The 25,580-nt window shown below is 35.5% G+C and overlaps 1 protein-coding gene across 1 annotated transcript; it reads right to left on the bottom strand.

The window, feature by feature from the left end:
• Positions 1–360: 360 nt before the first annotated feature.
• LOC136029576 (uncharacterized) lies at positions 361–20,933 on the bottom strand. The gene is made up of 5 exons (XM_065708072.1): positions 20,813–20,933; positions 12,209–12,417; positions 9,450–9,606; positions 4,969–5,139; positions 361–463 (listed from the first exon to the last, which is right to left on the bottom strand). The coding sequence occupies exons 1-5, from the start codon at positions 20,856–20,858 to the stop codon at positions 399–401; spliced, it is 648 nt and encodes a 215-aa protein (XP_065564144.1). The 5' UTR covers positions 20,859–20,933; the 3' UTR covers positions 361–398.
• Positions 20,934–25,580: the final 4,647 nt, after the last annotated feature.

Below are 25,580 nucleotides of genomic sequence, written 5' to 3'. Positions count from 1 at the left end.
TCATCCTACTTATACCATCATATGATTTACTAAGTGAGAGAATACTAGAGAAAGTGATATTCATATGAAAGTTGAGCCGAAAAAAGAAGAAAGGAGTGGGTTCGAGGCAGATAATTAAATAAATCCATTTTCCTCTAATCAGTTCATCTTTTCCATCTGATGATGGAAAATGATTCTTTTCATTTTAATTATTACCTTGTTTTTGCTATAACAGCCTGTTTTTTTTTTTGGCCGTATAGATGAGTTCACCCTCTCGTCTCCGAAAATGGGCTCCTGCATGCATTTCTGAGTGTCAGATAGACTCAAAATAATTAATGATTATTGCACACAACCAACTTATCTAAAATATTGTCGAAGAAACAATATTCATTTATTTATTAATAAAAGGTACAACAGCCCTATTTTACAAATGTTGATCTTCCGGAAGCAATTTTTTTCTGCAGAGCTAAATTTCGGCTCGCAACTGAAAAAGAACAGAATATTAGTATCAGATCTAGGCAATAGATAACGACTCCAAACACTTGGAGTCACGCAGGGGATTTGCATGAGTTTATTTCGGGTGGCGGTTGGAGCAGGAGGGTAGCTCCGGCACTTTATCGGGGGCGGGGGGATGGGCAAGAGAAGTTCCCATCCTGGAAATTAAGGGGTTATGGGATATCCTTTTGGTACAAGTTACAGCAGAAGGCTCGTCACGCAATCGCTTGTTTCAAAAGGAACATGTACCTTAAGACTAAGAAATTTTCTCAGCTGTTAGTCATACAGACAAATTAACACAATAACTCACTAAATTTGTACAGGGAGACAATATACCTCTTTTGTTCCCATTGACAATCATTAAGACTGAATTTTGTCTTTTTGACACCGGCCAAGTCGGAAAATCTACAAAATTTGGGATAATTTTTAGTAGGTCTTTTTTTTAAACTTGATTATTATCGATTGTCAAAACGCTTTGTCGTCAGAAGAGGGGAAAACAAATCCGAAAAAAAAATGTATGCAATCAGTCTTCTGCATTAAGGGATTATCTAATAATTTCCACTTGCTGGAAAAAGAGTAACATCATTTACGTCCTTAGAGCATTTATTTCAAGAATAAAATGAAGTACCACGGATCCAGGGGGCTTCGTTCAGTGGAAATAAAGAAAGTTCTTTATATTTTTTTCGCGAAACAACTCCAGTCTCATCTGGAGTCTCATCTGTATTTCTAGTCTCATCTATTTTATTCACTTTAGAAAGTAAAACCGTTAGGATATCGGACATCTTGGTATTAGTGACGTCATTCATATGAAAAATGTTTTCCTAAAATTTAGGCTCTAGACGAATTTTCCCAAAACCATGAAATTCTCGAAGGAATTTTTCCTATCTAAATCACTTTTCCACAACGGAAAACGAACCACAATATCATTACGAACAATCTTACTTAATGAAAAATAATCACCGATCGAAGCTCAGTCCCCTGGTATACAAATTACTTTTGCAACTTTCTGCCCCCATACGAAGCATTTAATGTGGAGCAATTAATAATCCAAGACTCACTTCTCAGCTACCAAGCGGGAATGTCTTTCTCTGAAAGGTTGCAATCAACTAATTCGTTAAGGGGGATGGGAGGGGGAAACGAATTTTCCCAAAGTCGGGACCTGTCTAAATCGTTTTCTCACACTGGATAGTATGCCGATTTTAAGAAAAAAATTAGTGCCATGTTCGAGAGAAATTTTTACAGATAAATATACAATTATTGCTCGTTGGATAAGATAGTAACCGAAACTTCAAATACAGAATCTTCATAGCAATAGATACATCAAAAGAATTGGCTTTTTATACTGATTCCATATACATAAGATTCATTGCGTTTGATGTTACCCATCAAAAGCTAAGAGCCTCGAAAAATTTGCCTGATTTTCAGAAAAGAGGGGAAATTTTCCCCAGAAGTTAAGGAATTACACCATCAGATTACAAGAAAATTGCACCATCAGATTCAGCGTACCAGAAAAACCTACTGTAGCGTTTTCAAGCTCAAATCTGCAAAAATGTTAATTTTTTTATTTTTTGCCAGGAAAAAGATCATGAATGGGCGTGTATCTGTTTGTTTTTTTTTAGGTTTTTTGTTCTTCCCAGGGGTGATCGTATCGAGCCAGTGGTTCTACAAGGTTTGAAGAGGACTCATTCGAACGGTAATTAAAAGTTTTAGTGCCCTTTTTAAGTGCCCCTCCCACGCCCTTTTTTCTCCCAAGTCGTCAGATAGAAATTTTGAGAAACCCATTTTGTTCAGTATAGTTGAAACGTCCAATAACTAAGTCTTTGAAGATGACATAAACCCCAAAGCCCCCGAAAGAAGGGACAAAGGCTATGAAATTTGCCCATTGTTTACAAATATTATTTGTGTGGTTTTCCAGGAAAAATTTTCCATTTAGGGGAGATTCCACCAAGTTAAATAATAAACAATTATTTTTTGAAAGTGTGCTAAGGAAAGTTTTTTAGACGAAACCGTCCACAAGAAATTTTCTAGAGGAATTCGCAGTGAGGATGGAATTATTATGGGGTAATTTCCTGGAGGGAAGGATTTTACATGGGAAGAACTTTCTATGGAGGAATTTTTCGTGCGGGAGGAATTTTTGCAGGGAATATGAGGTGGATTTCCCGGGATTATTTGAAAAACGGTCAGAAATTAAATAAATAAAAAATACTACTGAAGATAACAAGCAACAAAAAAAATTAAAAAGAACAGAAATTATTCCGTATATGAAGGGGACTTCCCCCTCCTCTTTACGCTAAAGTTCTACCAATAAACAACAAAGAGAGATAAAACTCCACAAAAAAAAACTTCAAACGAGACTGCAGCCAGTAGAGAGCAAAGACTAAAATAACGCGGATATTTCGCCTGTATCCAAACTAGGCGTCCTCAGTACAAGATAAAAAGAAAAAACACTAAACTAAAAACAAATAAAACCATCACCAATAATAATAAATACAAATGTCGCTACTGATCCACGTAGGGAAAAGAAGCTATTAGAGTTACTTCAATGAGAAGATCAAAACAACTAAGCAAAAATCATGAAAATTGAAACTTAGTTAACTATTCTGTTGCGAATAATCCTCTTGTAAGCTAATATTGAAGCAACTCTTTTTGGTCAAGTAGGTAATCTTGTCCCCTGGTGATTCTGTAAAATTTTAATTCCCTTATTGACTATTGGTTCATTTTTCAAAACACAAGCATAAATTGGGTCAATATTTAAATTCCCCGTGTCTCTATTTATTGAAAGATTAGCAAATATAATTTCTATTATATTTTTTTTTTGTTAATTTCTGTTAATGTTTTTTAATTTCTATAACCTCCCTCGCCCACTGAGAAAAACCTCTATCATTAGAAATAGCTGTAGCCTCACTAAATTGTATAAAATATTCGGAAAAGAAGGACAGTTTAATTGGAATCATAACCTTTTTTAAAAGTACTAAATAACTTTAGCGTAAACAGAGGGGTATGGTGGAAGGGAAAGTAATTTATGTTCCTTTTAAGTTTCAATGTTACTTCGTAGTTTCAGAAGAAAAAACTTGTTTTTTTTTAAATAATAATCAAGAACGATGAGTCGATACAAGGAATGATTTTTTCTTAAGCATTTAAGAAACAGAAAAAAAAATTGGATGGCATGTTCCGCTCCTTTTCACACAAGCATTCTGTTCACATTCTGTTTCACAGATACTTTTGTAAGTGCGAAAAAATAATAATAATAATAAAAAATAATAAATGATAATAATAATAAAAGAATAATATAATAAATATTAGACAACGGAAACTGAAAGCTACCTTGGGAACCAAATAGTATAAGAAACTTGAGTCAAAACTAGTACTAGTATCGAGAAGAAAACCACCAGTGCCATCTAAATATTTTCTTAGGCAACACTCCCTGTGGTCTAAAACCTACTAGTGCCAGGAACTACTAGCCTACTGTTAGTGGCACTAGTAGTTTCTAATGTCTATCTTCCAGTGTTAAATCACCAAAAATTTCACCGCTCTTAAAAGTCTCCATGCTCTTTTCTCTTGATATATGTATATATATAAGACAGGAGAAAAAAAAACTAAAGCAATCGATAGAACCACTTTTGGTTAACCAGGTCAGCTGTAAATTAGTTCTAAGGAAATTATCACATGGCGCCTTTTGAATCACTACAGCAAACCTGCTTAATAAGTGTCTTAATTTGTTAGAAATGCTGACAAAACTAGTGTAACAGAAAACCATTGTTTTGCCTTCTTTTTTTAGGAACTATTGAAGCTTAGGCATAATACTACTACGCACACTTATATTCCTTATTATACTATGCTCAATATCATCTTTTTCTTTGGATTTTTAGTATTAAATATAATAATTTAGACACTTATTCTTGTTTGACAATTCACTTAGATTAACGACTAAGCTGAATTCATAATTTTCTACTTTCGGTTCAGAAAAGCGTGATAAAGATCATACATTTGCATCAAGACGTTTACATTTAAGCTATTCTATGTGCTATTTCCCCCAAGAACTTCCAACTTCCAAATTCTTTTCTCTTGTTTGAGAGGATATAAGTTATATTTCGAACAAACATTGTTTACATTATTTTGTTTTTTTTTTATTTGTAGAGACCTCACTTAGGCAACGCTATTTTAATGTAGCGTTAGATAATGGCCAAATAATTTATGGAGCACTTATTTATAAATTACAATTTAAATTAATATTAATAAGACTTAAGATAATTACACAGTGCAATTTTATACAACATTCATATATACAAGCGATTTAAAGGTGACTTTAGCAATTTCTTCGTTACTGATGCAATGCTATTTTGTAAACACTGCCTGTTATATGTATACAACGCTATTTTGAGGTAGCCTTAATAAAATCAGGTGGCATTAATAGCGTCTAAGTGACTTAAGAAATACTGTTCAGTACTTTAGGTGCTATGCTGAGAGAAAAAGCATCTCTGACAAAAGACAAACCATTTTCTCTTCTGATATTTTTCCTGTTCAGAACAGAGTTTCTGAAAGAAGCCAAGGTTTCATTTGGTTTGATCCCTGGCTTTTGTACTTTCCAAGGCCGGGCTTCTAAAACAGCTATCTTAAAATCGGTTGCTTCTGCATCGACTTCTAACGGGATGAAATCTTCTGTAGCTGTAAGAAAATAAACGGTTTTCATAATCAACAAATAGCAACAATCAGCTTTTAACGAGTCAACAGTCTTGCTTTTCATGAGCAACACCCGGATAAGTAACGCCTGTGGACTAATATGGTAAGTAACGCCTATGGACTACCAAGGTAAGTAACGCTTAAGGACTAAAATGGTAGGTAACGCCTACGGACTAACATGGTAAGTAACGCTTATAGACTAAAATGGTAAGTAACGCCTATGGACTAAAATGGTAGGTAACGCCTACGGACTAACACGGTAAGTACCACCTATGGACTAAAATGGTAAGTAACACCTAAGGACTAAAATGGTAGGTAACACCTACGGACTAATATGGTAAGTAACACTTATGGACTAACATGAAAATCCATAGCAACCCAGAAGACGAAATGAGTTTGCCTTCCCAGTCGGGAAATAATTTAAGTTCAATTATTTATTAACTGCATTCCCAGGTTAAATAAAAGGCTCGAAAGGTACAGTGTTACATTGTAGCGTTTGAAGCACACAAAAATACAAAGAATAAGTGGACTTTCCGTAGCCAAGGAAGCTTTGTTAGCAAACATTTTAAGTTTATAAAAAAATAGAATCCTCAAAGAAGAAACTTCTTTCGTTCAAACCATCAAGCAGAATACTAATTTCCATTGATTGAGCTTAAACTATGATCAGCATTTCAGCTTTATTTCAAAACATTTTCATTAGTCTAGTGTCATACTTTCATGCTTCAAAAAGTCAGCGTAAAAACTATTCAAAACGAGCGCTAAAACCATTCAATATCTTAAAAACAACTTTACGAATCTCAGCGTCAGCTAACCGTTTCGAAGACAAAGAGTCCATAACCGAACTTTCCCAGCATCAAAGGGAACTCTCAAAACTGCTAAATTCCTCCAATAATATTTCCGTAAAATTGTGGCAAAAATTAAGAGATCTTGAATGCGTCAACAGTTTAAAAGACTAACGAGAGGCGAGTGTACAATAAAGAAGAATAAATATTTCAATAGTTGTTAAGCGAAGCGCTGTCTACTCAATGTGTCTACAGCGCAAATAATACGTCCCTATGTCTGCGGGGTTTTCAATCGAAGCGGGTAGCACCACATGGAGCTCCTGAATCTGTTGAATTGCTCAAACGATATTTAATTTGAGCTGATTTTTAAGGTTTTCCTAGTAGATATGCTAGAGTACTTTCTTATGACGTAAGATTCACCAAATCTGAATACCTCTATCTCCGGCACAAAACGGGAGAAGTCAAATGGTAAGAAGTTAAAGATTTCCAGGAAAGTAGATGTCGGCTTTTAGTTTTCCGACGTTTTCTATGACGCAATAATTTTCTTATGACGTAAGTTTCACCAAATCTGAATGCCTCTATCTCCGCCACTAGATGGGAGAAGTCAAATGGCAAGAAGTTAAAGATTTCCAGGAAAGTAGACGTCGGCTTTTAGTTTTATGACGTTTATTTAGATCTTATATACAAGCTCTACAAGCTATAATCAGACCGCCCAATCAATTCTAAGAAGTTTGGCCTCACAAACTAAAAAAGTTATTACGAACAAGATAGGGTGATTCTTTAAGGTTCTACATCGGCTTAATACAGAAGCAATTAATAAACCCAAGCCGTTACAAACAGTTTTACACCTCTCGTCTTCACTTATATCCGTTTTGTTTATTGTCATACGCTCAATTCGTTATTGATTTTGCTTATTCGTTGATTTTCATTTACAAATGTCTTCCTTCCAGAAACATAGGTTGTTCTGCTTCTCCCTTGAAAAATTCTTACCAAAAGCTAAAAATAAGTTTAAAAGAGACAAAACAAACATCATATAGAGATCATCAGATAAACATCGAAGAACTAATATAATATATTCTTCATTTGTGTATGGAACTTTCTCTGCTGGAAATTGTATTCAAGTAACTTTCTTTGTATAAAAAAGAAAAAATCAATAAAAAAGGGATAAAATTTAAAGGTAATTTTTTCAAATCTCTGGAATATTGCAAGAGGCATCATGTTTATAGTTGGGGAGCAAATAAACAATTCTAGTTGTTTGTTACATACCAAAAAGGGTATAAAAAGGGTAGAGAAACCAAAAAGGGTATATTTCAAGGTGATAACTAAAATTTTCTTCTTTTTTTAATTCTGAAGTTTTGAAGCAAATTAAGCACAGTGATAAAACAACTAATTACTTTTCATATGTTTCTCTCTGATCAGCAGCATTGTTTCCAAGTAGGGATAAGTTTGATCTTACCAGCATTTTTTTGTGGATTTACCCATAGAACTAAATAACTCCTTTTCCCTTTCTGACAGTTTTAAAAGTGATTAACAAAAACATATTAAGTTTATCAGTGACTTAGCTTTTCTAAGTTTGAGACAATACCTTTAGTACACAACATAAAATGAATTCCTTAGGCTACTTTTCAGTCACTAACACTGTCAGGTAATACTTCACTCGATCATGAAAACGATGAAAAGAAGGGGTCCAAGGATTGATCCTTGTGAGATTCCATACTAAATTTTTTTCTTTATAAAAATGAACCGTTCTGAAACCCCTGATACCGACTGCGTAAATACAATGACAATTATTCCAGCCTTGAACCTTTAAGTTAAGATACTCAAATACTCTCCTGAAAGAGTGAAGCTTACTTTTCACTCATTGTAACATAAAAACTTCAATTTTTAAGTGACAACTAAATGAAAATATTTTAGTCAAGGAAGTAGCGCAGAATTAATATAAATTGATGGGTCTCTATTTTTATTTTCGGCCACTTCGTGTGGATGGGGTAGTCTTAGAAACATAAGAGTGGAATCATTTGCCCAAAAATTGAATATTAAAGTGCCCTTTCTAAGGACCGAAAGTGATTAGAGGGCAATCTACTCCCTCCCGTGTCCTGTTTTGTCCCCTGGCGCACACGCAACACGTCATGGCCTCAAATGAAAATTTGAAATAGTCATTTTGCTTGTAATAGGAAAAAGTAAAGTTCAGGGATTATTTCAGGGATGAATAAACCCTGCAACCCAAGGAGCAATGTCTCTAAATTATGTATACCCATTGTTAACAGTTAAGTTTTAGCACAATAAGGGCATCCATGATTAGTCTTGTCTGTCCCATCTGCATTGAAGGAACATTCCCTGGACCAACGCGACCTTCATTTTCATGGCAGAACAAAAAAAGCTTTAGGGAGTCCAATAACAGGCCTAAAAAATATTTTCCCCTGATTGTTTTGAATCTTACATCAGTACGTCTCTTGGTCAACAATACTATAATACACAAAAAAAAACTTACATCTTCTATATATAGGGCGTCATTTGCATTTTAATAAAACAATAACTATATCCAGCAAGTGTGTGTTATTTATCATGCTTAAAAAAAATACAATTCCAGCAATGTGTTTTTACTTATCATACGTAAAAAATATTAATAAAATTTAAATTCTCAGAACAGATACATCTGTAACTCTCATTTTTCTATTTTATCAGAAAACTTTTTGTCAATATTTTTATTCTGATTCCATTCAAATCAAGATTTTAAAAAATCAATACCAAAATAAAATTTTTATTACGAACATTGACAATTTTTGAAGCAATTGTTTAGTTTGTTGAAGCAACATTTTGAACTGACAAATAATAAATGATTGGCTCCTATACATTTGAAAGGAAATTATTTAAAAGGAATAAAGTGTAACTGATAAAGTGTAGCGATTATTGTTTAAAATATACTTTGTGTTCAGTAAAAGACAAATCACATTCCTGCCTACGAAGGATCTGAGGAGATGGTAGCCCCAATCGGTTTTATGGCAACGTCCGTTCATTCTAAGTTTGACATACAATATGACTATATTTCTGCTTCTTTCAGGTTTTGATGTCACTATTCACTTTGGTTGCTCACCAATACTGAGCCGTCAAATTGGGCTGTTCAGTTTTATAATGAAAGAAGGTCAAAATGAACAGGCTTTACAGATGACAGATGACGACAGGCAAAAATTTGGCTTTTTGAAAAAATTCAACTAAATCCCAACGAGAAGTAAGACGTTCTGGAATGGGGCAAAAGTTAATAACTACGAATTATAAACATAACAAGAGTTTTGTAAAATGAGCGAAAACAAGGCTCTGAACAGAGAGGGGTGAAGGAGGAGCGTGCACATCTGTGCTGTTTTCAAGAAGTTTGACACTTTAATTAGCTGTTAATAGTAGTAATTTTGGAGTTGTTCAGCCTACCTCAACAATGCCAAAATTGCCAACAGTCCGTATTTTTTTTTTTTTTTTTTAGTTTTGCAAGGACTTACAAAAGGATGCAAGGACATGTACCTACTAATAGTGGCCGCGATGATCTCTCTTTTTTCACCTGATTATCATCTTTGTTTCCCTTCTTTCTTCTGGGTGTTATTTTCATGGGCACATCTGAAACAGCATCCAAAATATCCTCAGGAAGCATTTTAGATTTCATTTCTTCAATTTTCCGCACCTGCAAAAAAAGTTACAGGCTTAGAAAAACAGAAAAGTAAAAGTATTATCTAAACGATACTAATATGTCCCTAGCCCCAAAAATATAAGCTGTCACGCATATCCAATAGTATAGAAGAGAAATATTTTGAAATAATTTCCTAGATCTGACTCAGAGAAAAGATTCTAGGTAAAGCTTTTTTGCAACAACTGCGGACATACCTTAAGAAAAGAATTCTGAAAAACATTTAAATTAGGACTTCGAAAAATCCCTATATCAGGGTATAGAGCGAAACTGTATATAGTGAGAGCTTTGATTTTCCTCAAAAACGGAACATAGCATTTCCACAAAAAAAAATCTAGACAAACTTAAGTATCTGCATTCCGCACTTCCACGTTATTCTCTATAAGGCATTCTAATGCAATAATTAGGTCGGTCCCTTGAAGAAACCCCAAAATATCTGGGAGCAGCAACACATCCCTTTGAAAGGATTTATCCCGTAAATTCACCAATCTTTAGCATCTGCTTAAAAATGGTCCAGCCTATACCTAACCTCCCGCCAAAGCCCATCTACCTCTTGAGCTATCCCCATCATAGAACCCCCCAGTATCCCTTACGCAGTGGCATGTAACTTACCCGTACCTGCATCCGGACTTTAAAGGCCCTCCACGATAGATTAAATTTCAAATGCAACTCCTTTCCATACACTTCTTTAATTTGGCTATAAAACGAAGGCTACTAGATTTTTCCCGGCCAGTTAGCCACACCTGAATTTCCTTGTCCCAAAGGCACGATAGATACTTCCCGACGAAATATTCAGGTTTATCTACAGGATCCAAACCTTCATTATAACCACGAGGGACTAGCATTATACAAACAGGTCTTTACTTGTTGTGACCAAGCTACCTTTTTTCTTATTAGACATTTTCCCCTATAGAAATTCTTCTGAAGAGATGCACGATTACTAACAATTTTCCAGGGAGTGGGGAGGCCAAAGAATTGAAAAAAGTCCTTTTTCCCCCAGAAGTGTTTGCCAAATTCTGTCAAAGTTTTACACATTTACATATCAGCGGTATTTTAAAAAGGAAGGGGGGGGGGCAACACCCAGCCTGAAACCTATGCTCATCATTCAACACCATTTCCAAAAATGGTTCATTTCCAAAAAAATTATTGGAAATGTAGATGACTATAAGTCCCTTAATTCCCTTTACCGTCTGCCGTGCTCAGTTTTTGTTTTTAAATTTTTGTCCGGTTTACTTCCATCTCCCTTCCACAATCTGTTTCGGTTGATATCTGAACAACATAATCGAAACACGTGCTCTGCCTTTGACCTGCAAGTGAGACGAACTCCAACAGTACGTTCAGATTTTTCCCCCGGGTGTAGCATGTGCTAAAGTGTGGAACATGCTTCCAAAAGAGCTGAGATGTAGGAGCTCCCACGGGTCTTTCAAAAACAATTTGAATAAATATTAAGTTAAAGGTCAATAAGTGAAAAATAAAAAAAAAGGAAGATAAATTAAATTAGATGAAGTTTAGATTTTTTTTAGTACATTCAGGTGAGGTGGTTGTACGTCCGGGGAGGGAGGGAGGAACCCTATGGTTAAGATTTAAAAAAAATTATATAATGAGGAGGCGTGTGATTGTGTCGAAGAGTGAAGTGGGAGCCGTACTGGGTGTTAGTGAAGAATCTTTTATGTTTATGGGTCTCAACGTGAGTTTTGTCACAGAGCAGTATACTTTAAGTTTAGTTATTTCCTTTTTTAAATTAAACCCGATTGAACCTTGAAACCTTGAACCTTGAATAACGTAGAAGTTCCAAAGAAAGATTTTGATAAAAGCTGTTAAAATAAATGAGTGTTCCTGCAGTTTCAGTCCCTTGCCAAAATTCCTGGTGTAATTATACCAAACAGCCCGCAAAAGGGTTGGTGAAAAGTCAAAAGTCTTGCTTTTTTTCTGGCTAATTCTTATTATTATTTTTTATACAATAAGACCTGTATCCCAAGCTATGAGGAACAACTAGCTGAGCTACATCAGAAACTGGAATCATAGAGAATTGAAACGAGAATGATTTCAGCCATAATAACTCAGCTTCAATCACATATTGATAGACTACAAACAGACAGAAAAACACAATGGGGAGCTATGTGTAAGAAAATCAGCAGAACTCTGCCGTTTACCAAAGAAAATAATCATCAGCAAGTAAAACTACAGAAAAGTTTAGATATATGCAGTTACAATGTATGTTAGGTTAATAATTTTCAAAACTAATTCAGCAATAACTTACAAACTTCTCCTTCTCTTATTAAATTCAGCAAGGATTTTTGTTTCCAAGACTATTTTTGTTTCCTTTACCCTTATTCAGGGAGAGGACTGTAAATAAAAAGGGGAGAATCATCCATTATATTTCGACAGAGAAACTCTGCGAACGAAAAGGGAGAGGGTCAGATGAATTCACATATAGCTCACGTACACGGGGAAGTGTACTGAATAATTTTTGAAAAAAAAGAAGGTAAAGAAAACAGAGATAGTTTCATTCTAACTTGTCAAGCCTCTCTGTATGCTTGTAGTATTAATTCAAGATACTTATCCATTCATATCAATTAATCCAAGAGCCATAGTATACCTTTTCTTCTTTTTGCTTCTTATTTTGAATATCTCTTTCTTTTCTCTTGGTCTTCTTTTTCACTTCTTCTTCTCTTATAAACTTTAACAAGGATTCTTTTGTTTCTAAGACCGTTTTTTTGCTGTTAGAAAATGATATGACATCTGGTGCTTCATCATCACTGTCTTCAATACCTTCATCATTTTCTGTTTCTTCATTAGATGCTTCTTCTAAAGGAATAAAAGAAAAAACTTAAAAAGGTTAAAATTGCAATAAATAGAAGACGAAAACAAGATAGAGCTATGATAGAGCTTTTCAATTCACCCAAATAATTTATTCTTGTTGTAACCAAGAAAACATAGGTAGACAATATTTATCCACAGTTCTTGGGACCATCTGTATCCCAAATTTTGAATAATGATGGTGATTAAAGTTCAAGTTGCTACATAACTTTAAGCTCAATCAGCAGGTAATTATAAAAGTTGTCAAGAAGCCAAGACCATCAAGACCATTTATTTTGATTTCTGTTTGTTTTGGGTTTCATTTATTCTTTAGTTGTAATTTCTAGTCGTTTCGAGTTTGAATTATTATAGAAATATATTTCTACTGGTCTTAAGTTTGATGTGGTTCTTTACTTTTCTTTAACAAACTTTTTTTTCAGATTTAAGTTTTTATGGCACTTGGTATATACCAAATGTCATATAGCGACCGCAATTTCTGTCTGTCTGTCTGTCGGTCCCGGTTTTGCTAGTTCAGGTAGTTCCAGATAAGCTAGGACGATAAAAGTTGGCAGGCGTATCAGGGTCAGACCAGATTAAATTAGAAATAGTCTCTTCCCTGATTCGACAATCCGGGGGGGAGGGCAAGTGAACGAGATATTTGAGAAGAATTTTATTTGCGAATAAAACAAATGATTGTTCTTCTTAAGTGTGGTTTGCTGGTCTAGGGGTATGGTTCTCGCTTAAAGTGCGATAGGTCTTAGATTCGAATCCTGGACCATCCCAAGTTTTGCATGAAGAAGATCCGAAACTAGATTGGTGATCAATATAACCATCACTGAAATTTGACAGGCATATCAGGGACCAGGCAACATTAAATTAAAATAGTCGCTTCCTCGATTCTAATTCGAAAAAATAGAAAAAATGAAGTATTTTTAACTTACAAATGGGTTATTGGATCTTAATGAAATTTGATATTTGGAAGAACCTCGTGTCTCAGAGCTCTTATAATAAATCCCGATCGGATCTGGTGACATTGGGGGAATTGGAGGGGGAAACCGAAAATCTTGGAAAACGCTTAGAGTGGAGAGATCAGGATGAAACTTGGTGGGACAAACGTTACAATACTCAACAGGAAGAGACTACAGGAACACTGTATTTGCAAATTCATCTTTGTAATAATTGCCAATAAACAAAGAACAGCGAAATCGATAACTCTATTGCCGAGTCTAATTTTAGGTTCCGACCTTGTCCCAAGCGCCATATCAGCTCTTGGCTCTTGACTCTTGCGACCTCGTCACAAGACGAGGTCGCAATTAGCTTAAAAAGTTTTAATTAGCTTAAAAAAGAACAAAGTTTAGTACTATGGAAGTAAAGAATGATGTTGGCACTTAAAGCAAACAACTAGCTCAAATAAATTGACTCGTATTTTCCAAGATCTGTAGCATTCAAAAACCTAGCACTTCACTAAAAATACAAAGCCAATTCAACAAAAAAAGATGTTTTATTACAAGCAGAAAATTCTATGAGTAACTTGCAGAAAACAGAAGACTAATATATAAGGCTCATAATAGCATTTCAACAGACATGATAATGATAACTTTTATTTCACAACTATAATTTTTTTTAAAAAAATTCAAGAAAGCTGACTTTTTAGAAAAGTGCTAGTTTTTGGATACTAGAGATGAAAATATCATAATTCAGTTTATTTGAGCTAGTTTTTTTGACATGTCTTATTTTACCTTTTAAAAATAATTTTTATTTGTTTTAAATTTCATCTTTGTTCTGTACTTCCATAAAAAAGTGTTCTTTTTTAACTGAACTTTTTACTCGTTTTTATTACTTAACTTTACAAAAAGATCTTTCAAAACTAAATTGCCTGAAAAGCTCACTGGCATCACTTACCTTGACTGAGTATCAAATAAATGGCTACTGCCCTCCTTGAATTACCCTCAAACCATCATACAGACCATCAAACTGCAACAGCTTAAATGGGTAGGACACATTCAGCATATGTTCACAGCCCAACTGCCCAGAATAGCCTTTGAATGAACAATTAATGCCTCTTGTCCAAGAGGATGACCTTCCAAATGTTAACAGGAAAACTTTTCTGACCACCCCTTCCCAGTACTGCAGCAAACAGGGAGACATACTGAAAATATTGTTATGATGCCACTATGGGGGAATTTCATTAAAAAGTGTGGACAAAGTTTTTGAAAGATTGACAGCAAAGTCTTTAATTGGTTCAATTGGAATGTCAATCTGACAAGTGCTGCATTTTCTTATGCTCTTAAATTTTTTTCACCACACCTAAGAGCAAGACAAAGAGAAAAATAAGAGACTTCAAATTAAGAAGAGTGTTTAAAGTGAGGGGAGGGAGGGTTTGTACAATGGAGGAAAGGAATCTGTTTCTTTGGCTGTAACTAAGATCATTAGTTGTAACTAAGGGCTCTTCTTGGAGATGGGAATCAATATTATTTTGGGTTTTCCCAGAAATTCTTTTTTCTTTCTATTATACCATTTTTTTGGCTTAGTAAAGAACAGATCCATGACTTGGTGCTTATATTATGAAGAAGCAGATTTGTGTATCTATTTTATAATATGTTTAAGCAGTGAATTAGCTTCAGATGTTTAACCATACTTCAGTAAATTCACTTTAATTCTAATTAATTTTTCAATCAACTTGTGATGTATGGTTTGTTGTTGGAACATATTTTCACCTTTTTTTCTGAGAAGTAGTCTGTGTATTAGTTTTAGTCTGCTTCTGAAAGTTCGAAACTTTATCATCAATTTCATGTTCTCCATGAGAAACAACCAGTTTCCGTTTGGAAAAAAAAATAGTATAAGTCTAGATTCAGGGCTATTGAGAATGAAACATGTTAAGAAAACAACTCCTACTTCATAGTATAAAGCATACTTGTAGCTAACACTTTTACAGCCAGCCCTGCATTACTTTACCAGCCCCCCCCCCCCCCTCCAAAGTGCAAATATATGGCCAAACTTAGATATTTTCAATATATTTCCTCAATATATTTCTTGACAGCTGTTGCTGAGATTCAAAGAAGAAACACGAAAGAAAGGCTGGTTTTCGTACCAAAGACATTACTGTATATGATCCCTTGCATTAAAAGACAAGAAATCAGAAACCATGACACTGGAAGAGAAGGGACAAGCCTGGTCACTATGAAATGTACATCCAAGCTTGGAACACACTACAAAATTTAACTAAACATCTGTACGAAAATTTCGAGCTTAGACTTGCCAATGAATGCAAGAGTAACCCAAAAAAGTTTTGGAATTATGTATCCAGTAAAGACCATGCTAGGCGCTGTGTTAAATGCCTCACTACTGATGATGGAAGAAATATGAATGACAACCAGAAACTAGCAAACTTATTAAACAACCAGTTCAATTCTGTCTTCACAAGAGAACCAGATAGTGAAGGTCCACCCCCTCCTAAATACAACATACCTTCTCCCATGAGCACCGTTGTTATCACTGTGCCTATGATGGAAAAGAGGCAAAAAAACCTCAATACCAACAAATCAGCCAGTCCTGATGGAATCCACCTGAGGTTGCTCAAAGAAACAGCCACCAAGATTTCCCCTGCTTTGTGCCATCTGTTTCAGTTTTCTCTTGACAACAGAGTTGTTCCCTCACAATGGAAGACTGCTCATATTACACCCATAGTCAAAAAGGGAGACCAAAAGGAAGGAGGATCTAAAGCTGAAAACTACAGACCTATGAGCCTAACGTCTGCTGTAGCTAAGGTTTTAGAGAGAATTGTCAACAATGCACTCCTCGTTTCCAACAGCATTATCTCAGACAAACAACATGGTTTTCTTTGCGGGAAGTCAGTCAAAACCAACCTACTCAAAACTTACAAGCTAATTACTCAGCTTCGTGAAAGAGGATTTCCTGTCAACCTAATTCTGCTAGACATTGCCAAAGCCTTCAACAAAGTCCCTCATAGTCATTCGTATTTCAAACTTACAGCTGTGGGCATAAACAAAGAGCCAGCTGACTGGCTAATTATTTACTTTATTTATTTGAAAACCCATCATACAAAAGCAAGAAGACAGAGCAGTAAAAGAAAACAAAATAAAAAAAAACAATTAAACGTTTCGCAAAATACAAGGCAAACAAGATAATATGAAAAAAAAACAGAATAAAAAAATAAATAAATAAATAAAAAATTCAAAAACGGTGACATAGTATATGTGCTGCAAAATAATAACATTTAAACAATCTTACAAGAAACATATTAATAAAAAATATTTGACTCTTTATCAGAGACAGCAAAAAGGTCTATTCAACACCGTGCCAAGTTCTGAGTGGTGTCCCTCAAGGAACTGTCCTTGGACCAATCTTATTCCTCATCTATATTAATGACCTGACAGCTGAAACAAAAAATCACCTGACTCTTTATGCCGACAACTCCAAGCTATTTGATACCATGGAAATAGTAGTCTACAAGCCAATCTTAACCAAATTCAAGCATGGGCAGATAAGTGGTTTCTCTCCTTCAACATCTCAAAGTACATCACTCTCCATATTGGCCATGGTAACCTGCAGCACCAGAACACTATATACAACAGCAAAACATCATTGACAGTCTTGCTTCTTACTTCTAGTAGTGGTAGAGACCTAGGAGTCCTGTTGGATGACAGTTTAAAATTCAATGACCACACTGCCTGAGTAGTTTTGAAAGCAAATGCAAATTTGGGACTAATGCAAAGAACCAAGCATCAACAGTTTACCCAGTCAGTCCTACTCCAGTAGATTACAATCTGCTAACCTCCCAACACTTGTTTTTCAGCATAAGCATAATGACATGATGTTCATTTAAAGGTACCTCCAGTAAGCAGACCATAAGCTTTTCACCTTCTCTTCCCACCAAAGACAAACACAAGGACTTTCCAAAAAGCTGTTCAAATCCACTATTAACACGAGGGTCCAACTAGATTTTCAACCAGCAAGTGGTGAACAATTGGAACCAGCTAAGCCAAGAGACAATTTCTGGCACCTTGCCTGAGGAATTCAAAAAGAGGCTCAACAAGGAATGGGAGGCCAACCATGGAGATTCCAGTGGGAAAACTCCTTCTAACCCTCACTACCATAACACTCTTGGAAGACAATAGAGAGTCAGCTTGGAGGACCATCTTAGACACTCAATCCAAAGTTGCTGTTGTGCAGTGGTACCAAATCTAAATTGCTGAAGAATGGTTCTTGAACCAGACCTACCATGTGATTGTCATTACCAAGTGGGCTTAAATTGCATCTTTCCAGCACTCTCTGGTCCTGATGAATTGCTTTGATCTTAACACAATGACCAGATTTACCGCCATCATCAACTATGGAGCATCACAGTTTTTGCAACTAATTCACTCTGAAGTGTGAATTAAGGTAATATATCTCTCTTGTTTCAACTCAGGTACCAATAAATAGAATCAGCTGTGACAAAATAAAAATCAGAAAAAAGTGATGGGTGACAGAATGCATTTAAGATAGATAGTTTGGGCTGTATGTTTAGACATTCAAGGAGGTTGGGGTGAAGCATAGCAGTGCTGCATGCAAAATATGTCAGCTAGAATTAGTCTGTATGTTATGAAATAAGAATTGTTTTCTTTTAAATAGCCCATAATATTGACCTTTAACCCCCCCCCACCTAATGTGAAAATATGTAGCCCAAATTGTATATTTTCTGTGTGTTTTCCCGTTTCTTGATCCAGGGTAGGGGTAGAGTATAGTGGTGCTACAGTCCAAAACCCTTAACTACAATTATTCTACATAAAGTAAGATTTTTTTAACATGTTTCTTTTTCAATATTCCCTTAATCTAGGTTTACAGCAGAAAAAGCAAAAAAGGAATTGACTAGTGTTAACCATGTCCCTGGACAATATTGGCTAGGTTGTGGAATCTTGTATATATTTAATAATTAAATAATTGGTATGATTTTGGCAAAATTCTAATTTAACTACTTTTGCTATATTTGAAAGGGGTTAGGTTAGGAAAATAAGACTTTTAGGGATGTGTCTATACAGATTAAAGTATTTTGAAATACCTTCCCAGCATTTAGACTAAATGCATTGATATGGCTTAGAATTTTACTCAAATATTAGAAATTGCGTTTTCAGAACTAAAGCCAGAGAAACAAAACTGATAACTGGAAATTAAGGTAATGTGTTGTTTTGTGAAAAATGTCATTAGTAGGTCTACCTGTCAAGTAGGCTAAGCAAATTTCTAAGACCTTGAAATTAGAAGAAAGTCAAGATAGAAGCTTGACAATACCTTCCCAGAGTATGTTTGTGGCCATGGATTCATTACTGTAATTTTTATTTTTCTAACCTAACCCCTTTGGAAGACAGCAAAAAGTAGCTAAACCAGAATTTTACCATGATTTCATTAAAGATTCACTCACACAGTTCAAGTACCTTATTTTAAAAAAATGAAAGAATTATTCCTGGAAAAAAATTGGCTACCCTGTCCTGACTCAACAACTTTCTAAGATACCAAATACCCCTAAACTAGATTTTCTTCAAAATATTTCTCAAGTCCTTAGATAAATTATTCCTATAAGAATAGCTTATGCCAACTGTACCAAAGCAGTTTTTAATCTCATCCTAATATCTCTTAAATTTTGGCATGATTTCACAATTTGAATTTGTTCAAGACTTCAAGCAAAGTTGCTCATTGTTCCCATGCAATAGATGGTATTTTTTTAAATATGCTACTAAATGCATGCTCTACATTAATCCCATTAAATATGCAAATTTCGCCCAAAGCTGAATTAAATTGCTGAGAAATTGTTAACAGACTGTCTTCCATACTTGGCTGACAGCCCATATTTCAAACAGTAGGCTGTACAAAAATTGCAGTTCAATCCTACATTCTAGGGCTATAATAAAAGAAAGGTTGAGATGGCTAGGGCAACCCTCTAGTGCTAAATAGAAAGCAGGTCATCCACTGTTGGGGTGGGGGGATCTTGTAAAGAAAGATTTAAAAGAGATGTGAACTTCCCAGGAGAGTGTAAAGGGGGAAGTAATGCATTAGGGTAAATGTTTACTTTTGTTCCAAGTCCTCTAAAGTACATGTTGCAAGATATAAAGTACTGCATATAGCAAGATTCTGATGATTATGTATTGTTTCTTTTTCATTATTAGAGAAGCATATCCATTTCAGGTTGACCCTCCTCCTCCAAGCAGCAAACTAAAAACATGTAAATCGGGGTTGCTTACAGGTAACATTATCTATAGAGTAAAGCATATTAGTTCATAAGCCCTGCAGGCAGTGGGGTGAGGTTTCTATCCTAAATTTACTGAATAAACCTCATTTGAAGTTCCCCCCCCCCCCTTTTTTTAGTTTTTATCACTTTGTTGAATAAATATAGAATACAGACCTCATGCTGCTGCCTGCAAAACTCATGGACAAATATGCTTCACTTTATAGGTAATGTTACCTGTAAGCAAACCCACTTTATACATTTTTAGTCTTATTGGAGGGGGATTTTAGAGAGCTAAAAAATGGATGTACTTTTCTAATAATGACAAAGAAACAATATGTGTCATCAGAATCTTACTGAAGTAATACGTATATGCAGTAATACACAATTTGGAGCACTTGGAATAAATGTAAACATTTACCTAGATCAGGATAGAGGAGGAGCATACATCACTTGGTGCTGCAATGAGTTGTTAGTAGTTTTTAGTAAGTAATTAGTTATTATGCTAAGTGTAGGCAGATGCTGTTTTGACAAAATCCTTTAAAACTGCAATTACACAATGTGTATAACTATCCAGTTTTCCATGAGGTGGTGATTATTTGCATTTCAAACCAATCTAAACCTAGATTGTGCAAATAGTTCTGCAAAGCTATTTTGAAATACCTTCCCAGAAGGTAGAATAAAATGATTGATATGGCTTAAAATTCTACCCAAATTATAGGAATTGTATTTTCAGAACTAAACAAAATTGACAATTGGAAATAAAGGTAGCCTAATATGTTGTTTCAATTCAATAGGTCAAGCAGGTATACCAATAAAGTAGGATAGGCAAATTCCTAAGACCTACAAATTAGAAGAAGGTCAGCATAGAATACCTTCCTGAAGCATATTTATGGCCATGGATTCACTACCATAATTTTCATTTTACTAACCTAACCCCTTTCCAAGACAACAACAAGTAGCTAAACCAGAATTTTCCCATGATTTCTTTAAAGACTCACTCGCTAGGTTCAAGTACTTTAATTTAAAAAATAAAAGAAATTTTTCCTAGAAAAAAATTGGCTTCCCTGTCCTGGCTCAACAACTTTCCAAGATACCAAATACCCCTAAACTGAATTTTCTCCAAAATATTTCTCAAGCCTACAGATAAATTATTCCTGTTAAAATAGCTTATGTCGATCATACCAAAGGAGTCTCTGATCTCATCATAATATCTCTTGAATTTTGCCATGATTCCGCAAATTGAATTTACGCAAGGCTTTAAGCGAAGTTGCTAAGCTCCTGTATAATGGATGCTATTTTTATGGCACTTGGTATTAACCAAGTGAAGTATAGCAACCGCAAATTCTGTCGGTCTGTCGGTCCCGGTTTTGCTACTTTAGGCATTTCCAGGTAAGCTAGGACGATGAAATTGGCAGGCGTATCAGGGATCGGACCAGATTAAATTAGAAATAGTCGTTTTCCCGATTTGACCATCTGGAAGGGGGGGGGGAGAGTGGAGGGCCCGTTAATTGGAAAAAAAGAAAAATTGAAGTATTTTTAACTTACGAACGGTTGATCAGATCTTAATGAAAGTTGATGTTTGGAAGGAAATCATGTCTCAAAGCTGTTATTTTAAATCCCGACCGGATCTGGTGACATTGGGGGGAGTTGGGAGGGGGAAACCTAAAATCTTGGAAAATACTTAGAGTGGAGGGATCGGGATGAAACTTGATTGGAAAAATAAGCACAAGTCCTAGATACATGATTGACATAACCGGAACGGATCCGCTCTCTTAGTGGTAGTTGGAAGGGGGGGGGTTAATTCTGAAAAATCAGAAAAAAATGAGGTATTTTTAACTTACGAACGGGTGATCGGATCTCAATGAAATTTGATATTTAGAAGGATATTGTGTCTCAGAACTCTTATTTTAAATCCCGACCGGATCTGGTAACATTGGGGGGAGGGTGAGTTGGGAGGGGAAACCTAAAACTTGTTAAGATTGATAGAAATGGATGGTCAGGTTTTGTTCAGGTTTTTATTTGTTGAACAAAATCACTATTGTACTTTGTTTTAAAATTATCAAACAATCAAACTAATGAAGGAGTGACCGGATCTTAATGAAATTTGATGTTTGGAAGGATATCGTGTTTCAGAGCTCTTATTTTAAATCCCGACTGGATCTGGTGACATTGAGGGGAGTTGGGGGGAAACCTAAAATCTTGGAATACACTTTGAGTGGAGGGATCAGGATGAAACTTAGTGGGAAAAATAAACACAAGTCCTAGATACATGATTGGCATAACCGAAATGGATCCGCTCTCTTTGGGGTAGTTGGGGGGGGGGGGGGTTAATTCTGAAAAATTAGAAAAAAATGAGGTATTTTTAACTTACGAACGGGTGACCGGATATCAATGAAATTTGATATTTAGAAGGATATCGTGTCTCAGAGCTCTTATTTTAAATCCCAACCGGATCTGGTAACATTGGGGGGAGGGGGAGTTGGGAGGGGGAAACCTAAAACTTGGAATACACTTTGAGTGGAGGGATCGGGATGAAACTTCGTGGGAAAAATAAACACAAGTCCTAGATACATGATTGACATAACCGGAACGGATCCGCTCTCTTTGGGGTAGTTGGGGGGGGGGGTAATTCCAAAAAATTAGAAAAAATGAGGTATTTTTAACTTACGAACGGGTGATCGGATCTCAGTGAAATTTGATATTTAGAAGCATATCGTGTCTCAGAGCTCTTATTTTAAATCCCGACAGGATCTGGTGACACTGGGGGAAAGTTGGGAGGGGGAAACCTAAAACTTTGAAAACACTTAGATTGGAGGGATCGGGAAGAAACGTGGTGGGAAAAATAAGCAGAAGTCTTAGATACGTGATTTACATAATTGGAATGGATCCGCTCTATTGGGGGGGGGGATTCTGAAAAATAAGAAAAAAAGACGTGTTTTTAACTTACGAAGGAGTGATTGGATCTTCATGAAACTTCATATTTAGAAGATCCTCGTAATTCAGATCTCTTATTTTAAATCTCAGCCAGATCAAGCATAATTGGGGGGGGGGCAGTTGGGGGGACCGGAAATCTTAGAAAGGGTGAAACTAGATGGGAAGAATAGAAACCTATCTAAGATACGTGACTGACATAACCGGACCAGATCTGCTCTCTTTGGTGGAGTTGGCGGGGGGTAATTTTGAAAATTGAGGTATTTTTAACTTACGAAAGGGTGACCAGATCTTAATGAAATTTGATATTTAGAAGGATCTTGTGTTTTAAAGCTCTAATTTTAAATTCCGACAAGATCCTTTGACATTGGGGGAGTTGGAGGGGGAAACCGGAATTCTTAGAAAACGTGAAAATGGGGTATTTTTATCTTACAAATAGGTAATCGGATCTTTATGAAATTTGTTATTTAGAAGGAATTTATGTCTCAGAGCTTTTATTTCAAATCCCGACCAGATCTTTTGACATTGGGGGGGGGGGTTGGAGAGGGAAATCTTGGAAAACACTTGGAGTGGAGGAATCACGATGAAGCTTGGTGGATAAAATAAGCAAATGTCCTTGATAAGTGATTGACAGAACCGTACTGGATTTACTCTCTTTGGGGAGTTGGGGGGAGGGGTTCAGTGATTTGGCGAGTTTGGTGCTTCTGGACGTGCTAGGACGATGAAAATTGGTAGGCGTGTCAGGGAGCTCCAGAATTTGACTTGATAAAGTCGTTTTCCCAGATTCAACAATCTGGGGGGCTAAAGGGAGAGGAAAAATTAGAAAAAAATTAGGTATTTATAACTCACGAGTGGGTGATCGGATCTTAATGAATTTTAATATGTAGAAGAACATATTGACTCAGAGCTCTTGTTTAAAATCCTGACCGGCAATAAGCCTCTTATTTTCTTTTTTAAATCAATCAATTGATTCACAGAATTTTGTTAGAGCTTATACCATATGATCTCTTGGCTCTTAGCTCTTCTTGCCTCGTCACAAGTGCCATATGAGCTCTTAGCTCTTGTTTTTCGAGAATAGGCTGCTAAAAATGCGTGCTATAAAATAATCTCATTAAATATACGAATTTCCCCCAATGCTGAATCGAATTGCTGAGGAATTGCTTACGGATTGTCTGCCGCACCTGACTGACTGCCCGTATTCCAAACAGCAGACTGTACGAAAGCGTGGTTCAATCCCACGTTCTAAGGTTATAATGAAAGAAAGGTTCAGATGGCTAGGGCACGTTTTAGAGATGAAGGATGACAGATTGCCGAAGATTTTCTTTTAAGCCAACACTCTAGCGCTAAACGAAAGCATGTCGTCTGCCGTTGGGGAAGGAGGATCTTGTAAATAAAATTTAAGGGAGATGTGAACTTCCTGGGAGGGTGTAAAAAGGAAGGTTTTGAATAGATTAGGCAGGAGGGGTGTGTGCAGCTGCGTTGGCCTCAGATGGCTTGGTGGTACAATGAGTTGTTAGTAGAGTTTTAGTGAGTAATTAGTTATTATGTTAGGTGAAGACAGATGCTGTTTTGACAAAATCCTTTAAAACTGCAATTACACAATGTGTAAAACCCTCCATTAGTGTTTATTTACATTTCATACCGATCTACATCTAGATTGAGCAAATAGTCCCCATATTTCGATCCATAAGGCACATAAAATATATTATAGTTTCAGTCAAACATGCTGAAAATGCCTTTGAAATTTACATCACCGAATACGGGCACAATGAATTTACATATTTCTAAATTTTTTTCTACAAATGCTCCTAAAACGGTTTTAAAATATATTTCCCATCACTTTCAGTCAACATGATTGCTGAACTATTTAGTCTGTCCTGAGTTTACAGGAAGGAGTGAATGCTGTATGAGAATGTGTAAATATAAAAAACAGTGTTGTTAGTTTTTTATTCATTAAGTTGAAAATGTTTTTGTTGTTGTTTAAATAACAGCTGAAGCAGTATTTATAGAGAAAGGTTGAATAGTAAATTAGGATGAATTATATAACTTTCTTAAATATTTTGTAGTTTTTAGATATACTGTGTATATTATTTGCGTAAAAGAAAGTCATAATGACGGAAAAGTTTTTTTTTCTTCTTCTATTTTTCTTAAATAATGATGGTTACTTTTTTCTTTAATGGTTATTATTATTCGTTATTCTCCTTTTTGGGAATAAAGGGGTATTTCTTTTTTGTCTCAGAGACATGATAGACCACCATTTGGAAAAGATTAGAAATGGTAAGAAATGCCACCGTAAAAAGGGTTTCTTGTGCCGGGACGACGCCTTTTATTGCAGGAAAGCCAATTTTTTTATGGTATATGGTGGTTTGAAGTGTGTCCAGTTCGGCAGCTATTTAACCTTTTAAGAAGGAGTGTAGATGACGCCTAAGGTTTAAAGTAAATGTTTTTTAACATTTTCGTCACTAAGAGGAGTGGAGGTGGACTTAGAAAAAAGAACTCAAGGAAACGTTCCAATTGTAGCCTACGGAAATGATTTAAGCTTTAATGTCAATCTTTACCAAACAAACTTATATGCTATTTAATCCTTTAAATCCTTTAAAAATCTTCAAAATCCTTTAAAACTGCAATTACACAATGTGTAAAACCCTTCATTAGTGTCTATTTGCATTTCATACCAATCTACATCTAGATTGAGCAAATAGCCCCCATATTTCGATCTATAAGGCCTATAAAATATATTAGAGCTTCAGTCAGACATTATCAGACTTTTGACTTAACTATATGCAGCTGAAAGCACTTAAAGCTGTTGTCAAGTAGGTATTAGTCCCGAAAACGCATGCGTTTCTACAGTGCTAGACTTTTTCTTTGTTACGAATCGATGCGCTAAACCGTACAAATTTCTTGAAAACGTACGGCTTCACGTTTGTGCAATTACGCTATAAAAATTAAAGAATTCATATTAGGTTTCCCTTAAAGAACGAGAAGATTTTCGAAAGAAATATGTTTGAGGATAATCAGG

This window comes from Artemia franciscana, chromosome 7 (assembly GCF_032884065.1).
Source record: "Artemia franciscana chromosome 7, ASM3288406v1, whole genome shotgun sequence".
NCBI classification, from domain to species: Eukaryota; Metazoa; Arthropoda; class Branchiopoda; order Anostraca; family Artemiidae; genus Artemia; species Artemia franciscana.
This window is presented reverse-complemented; position numbering and strand designations above follow the sequence as displayed.

What these genes read in the sequence shown, in the direction of transcription:
- LOC136029576 (XM_065708072.1), bottom strand. Translation starts at nt 20,858, where the DNA reads ATGGCAAAATTCAAGAGATATTATGATGAGATCAGAGACTCCTTTG. An exon ending in ATCGCGGCCACTATTAGTAG is followed by an intron (nt 5,140 to 9,449) that starts GTACATGTCCTT and finishes ATTTTCTTACAG; the next exon opens with CTACAGAAGATTTCATCCCG. An exon ending in AAATATCAGAAGAGAAAATG is followed by an intron (nt 464 to 4,968) that starts GTTTGTCTTTTG and finishes GTTCTTTTTCAG; the next exon opens with TTGCGAGCCGAAATTTAGCT.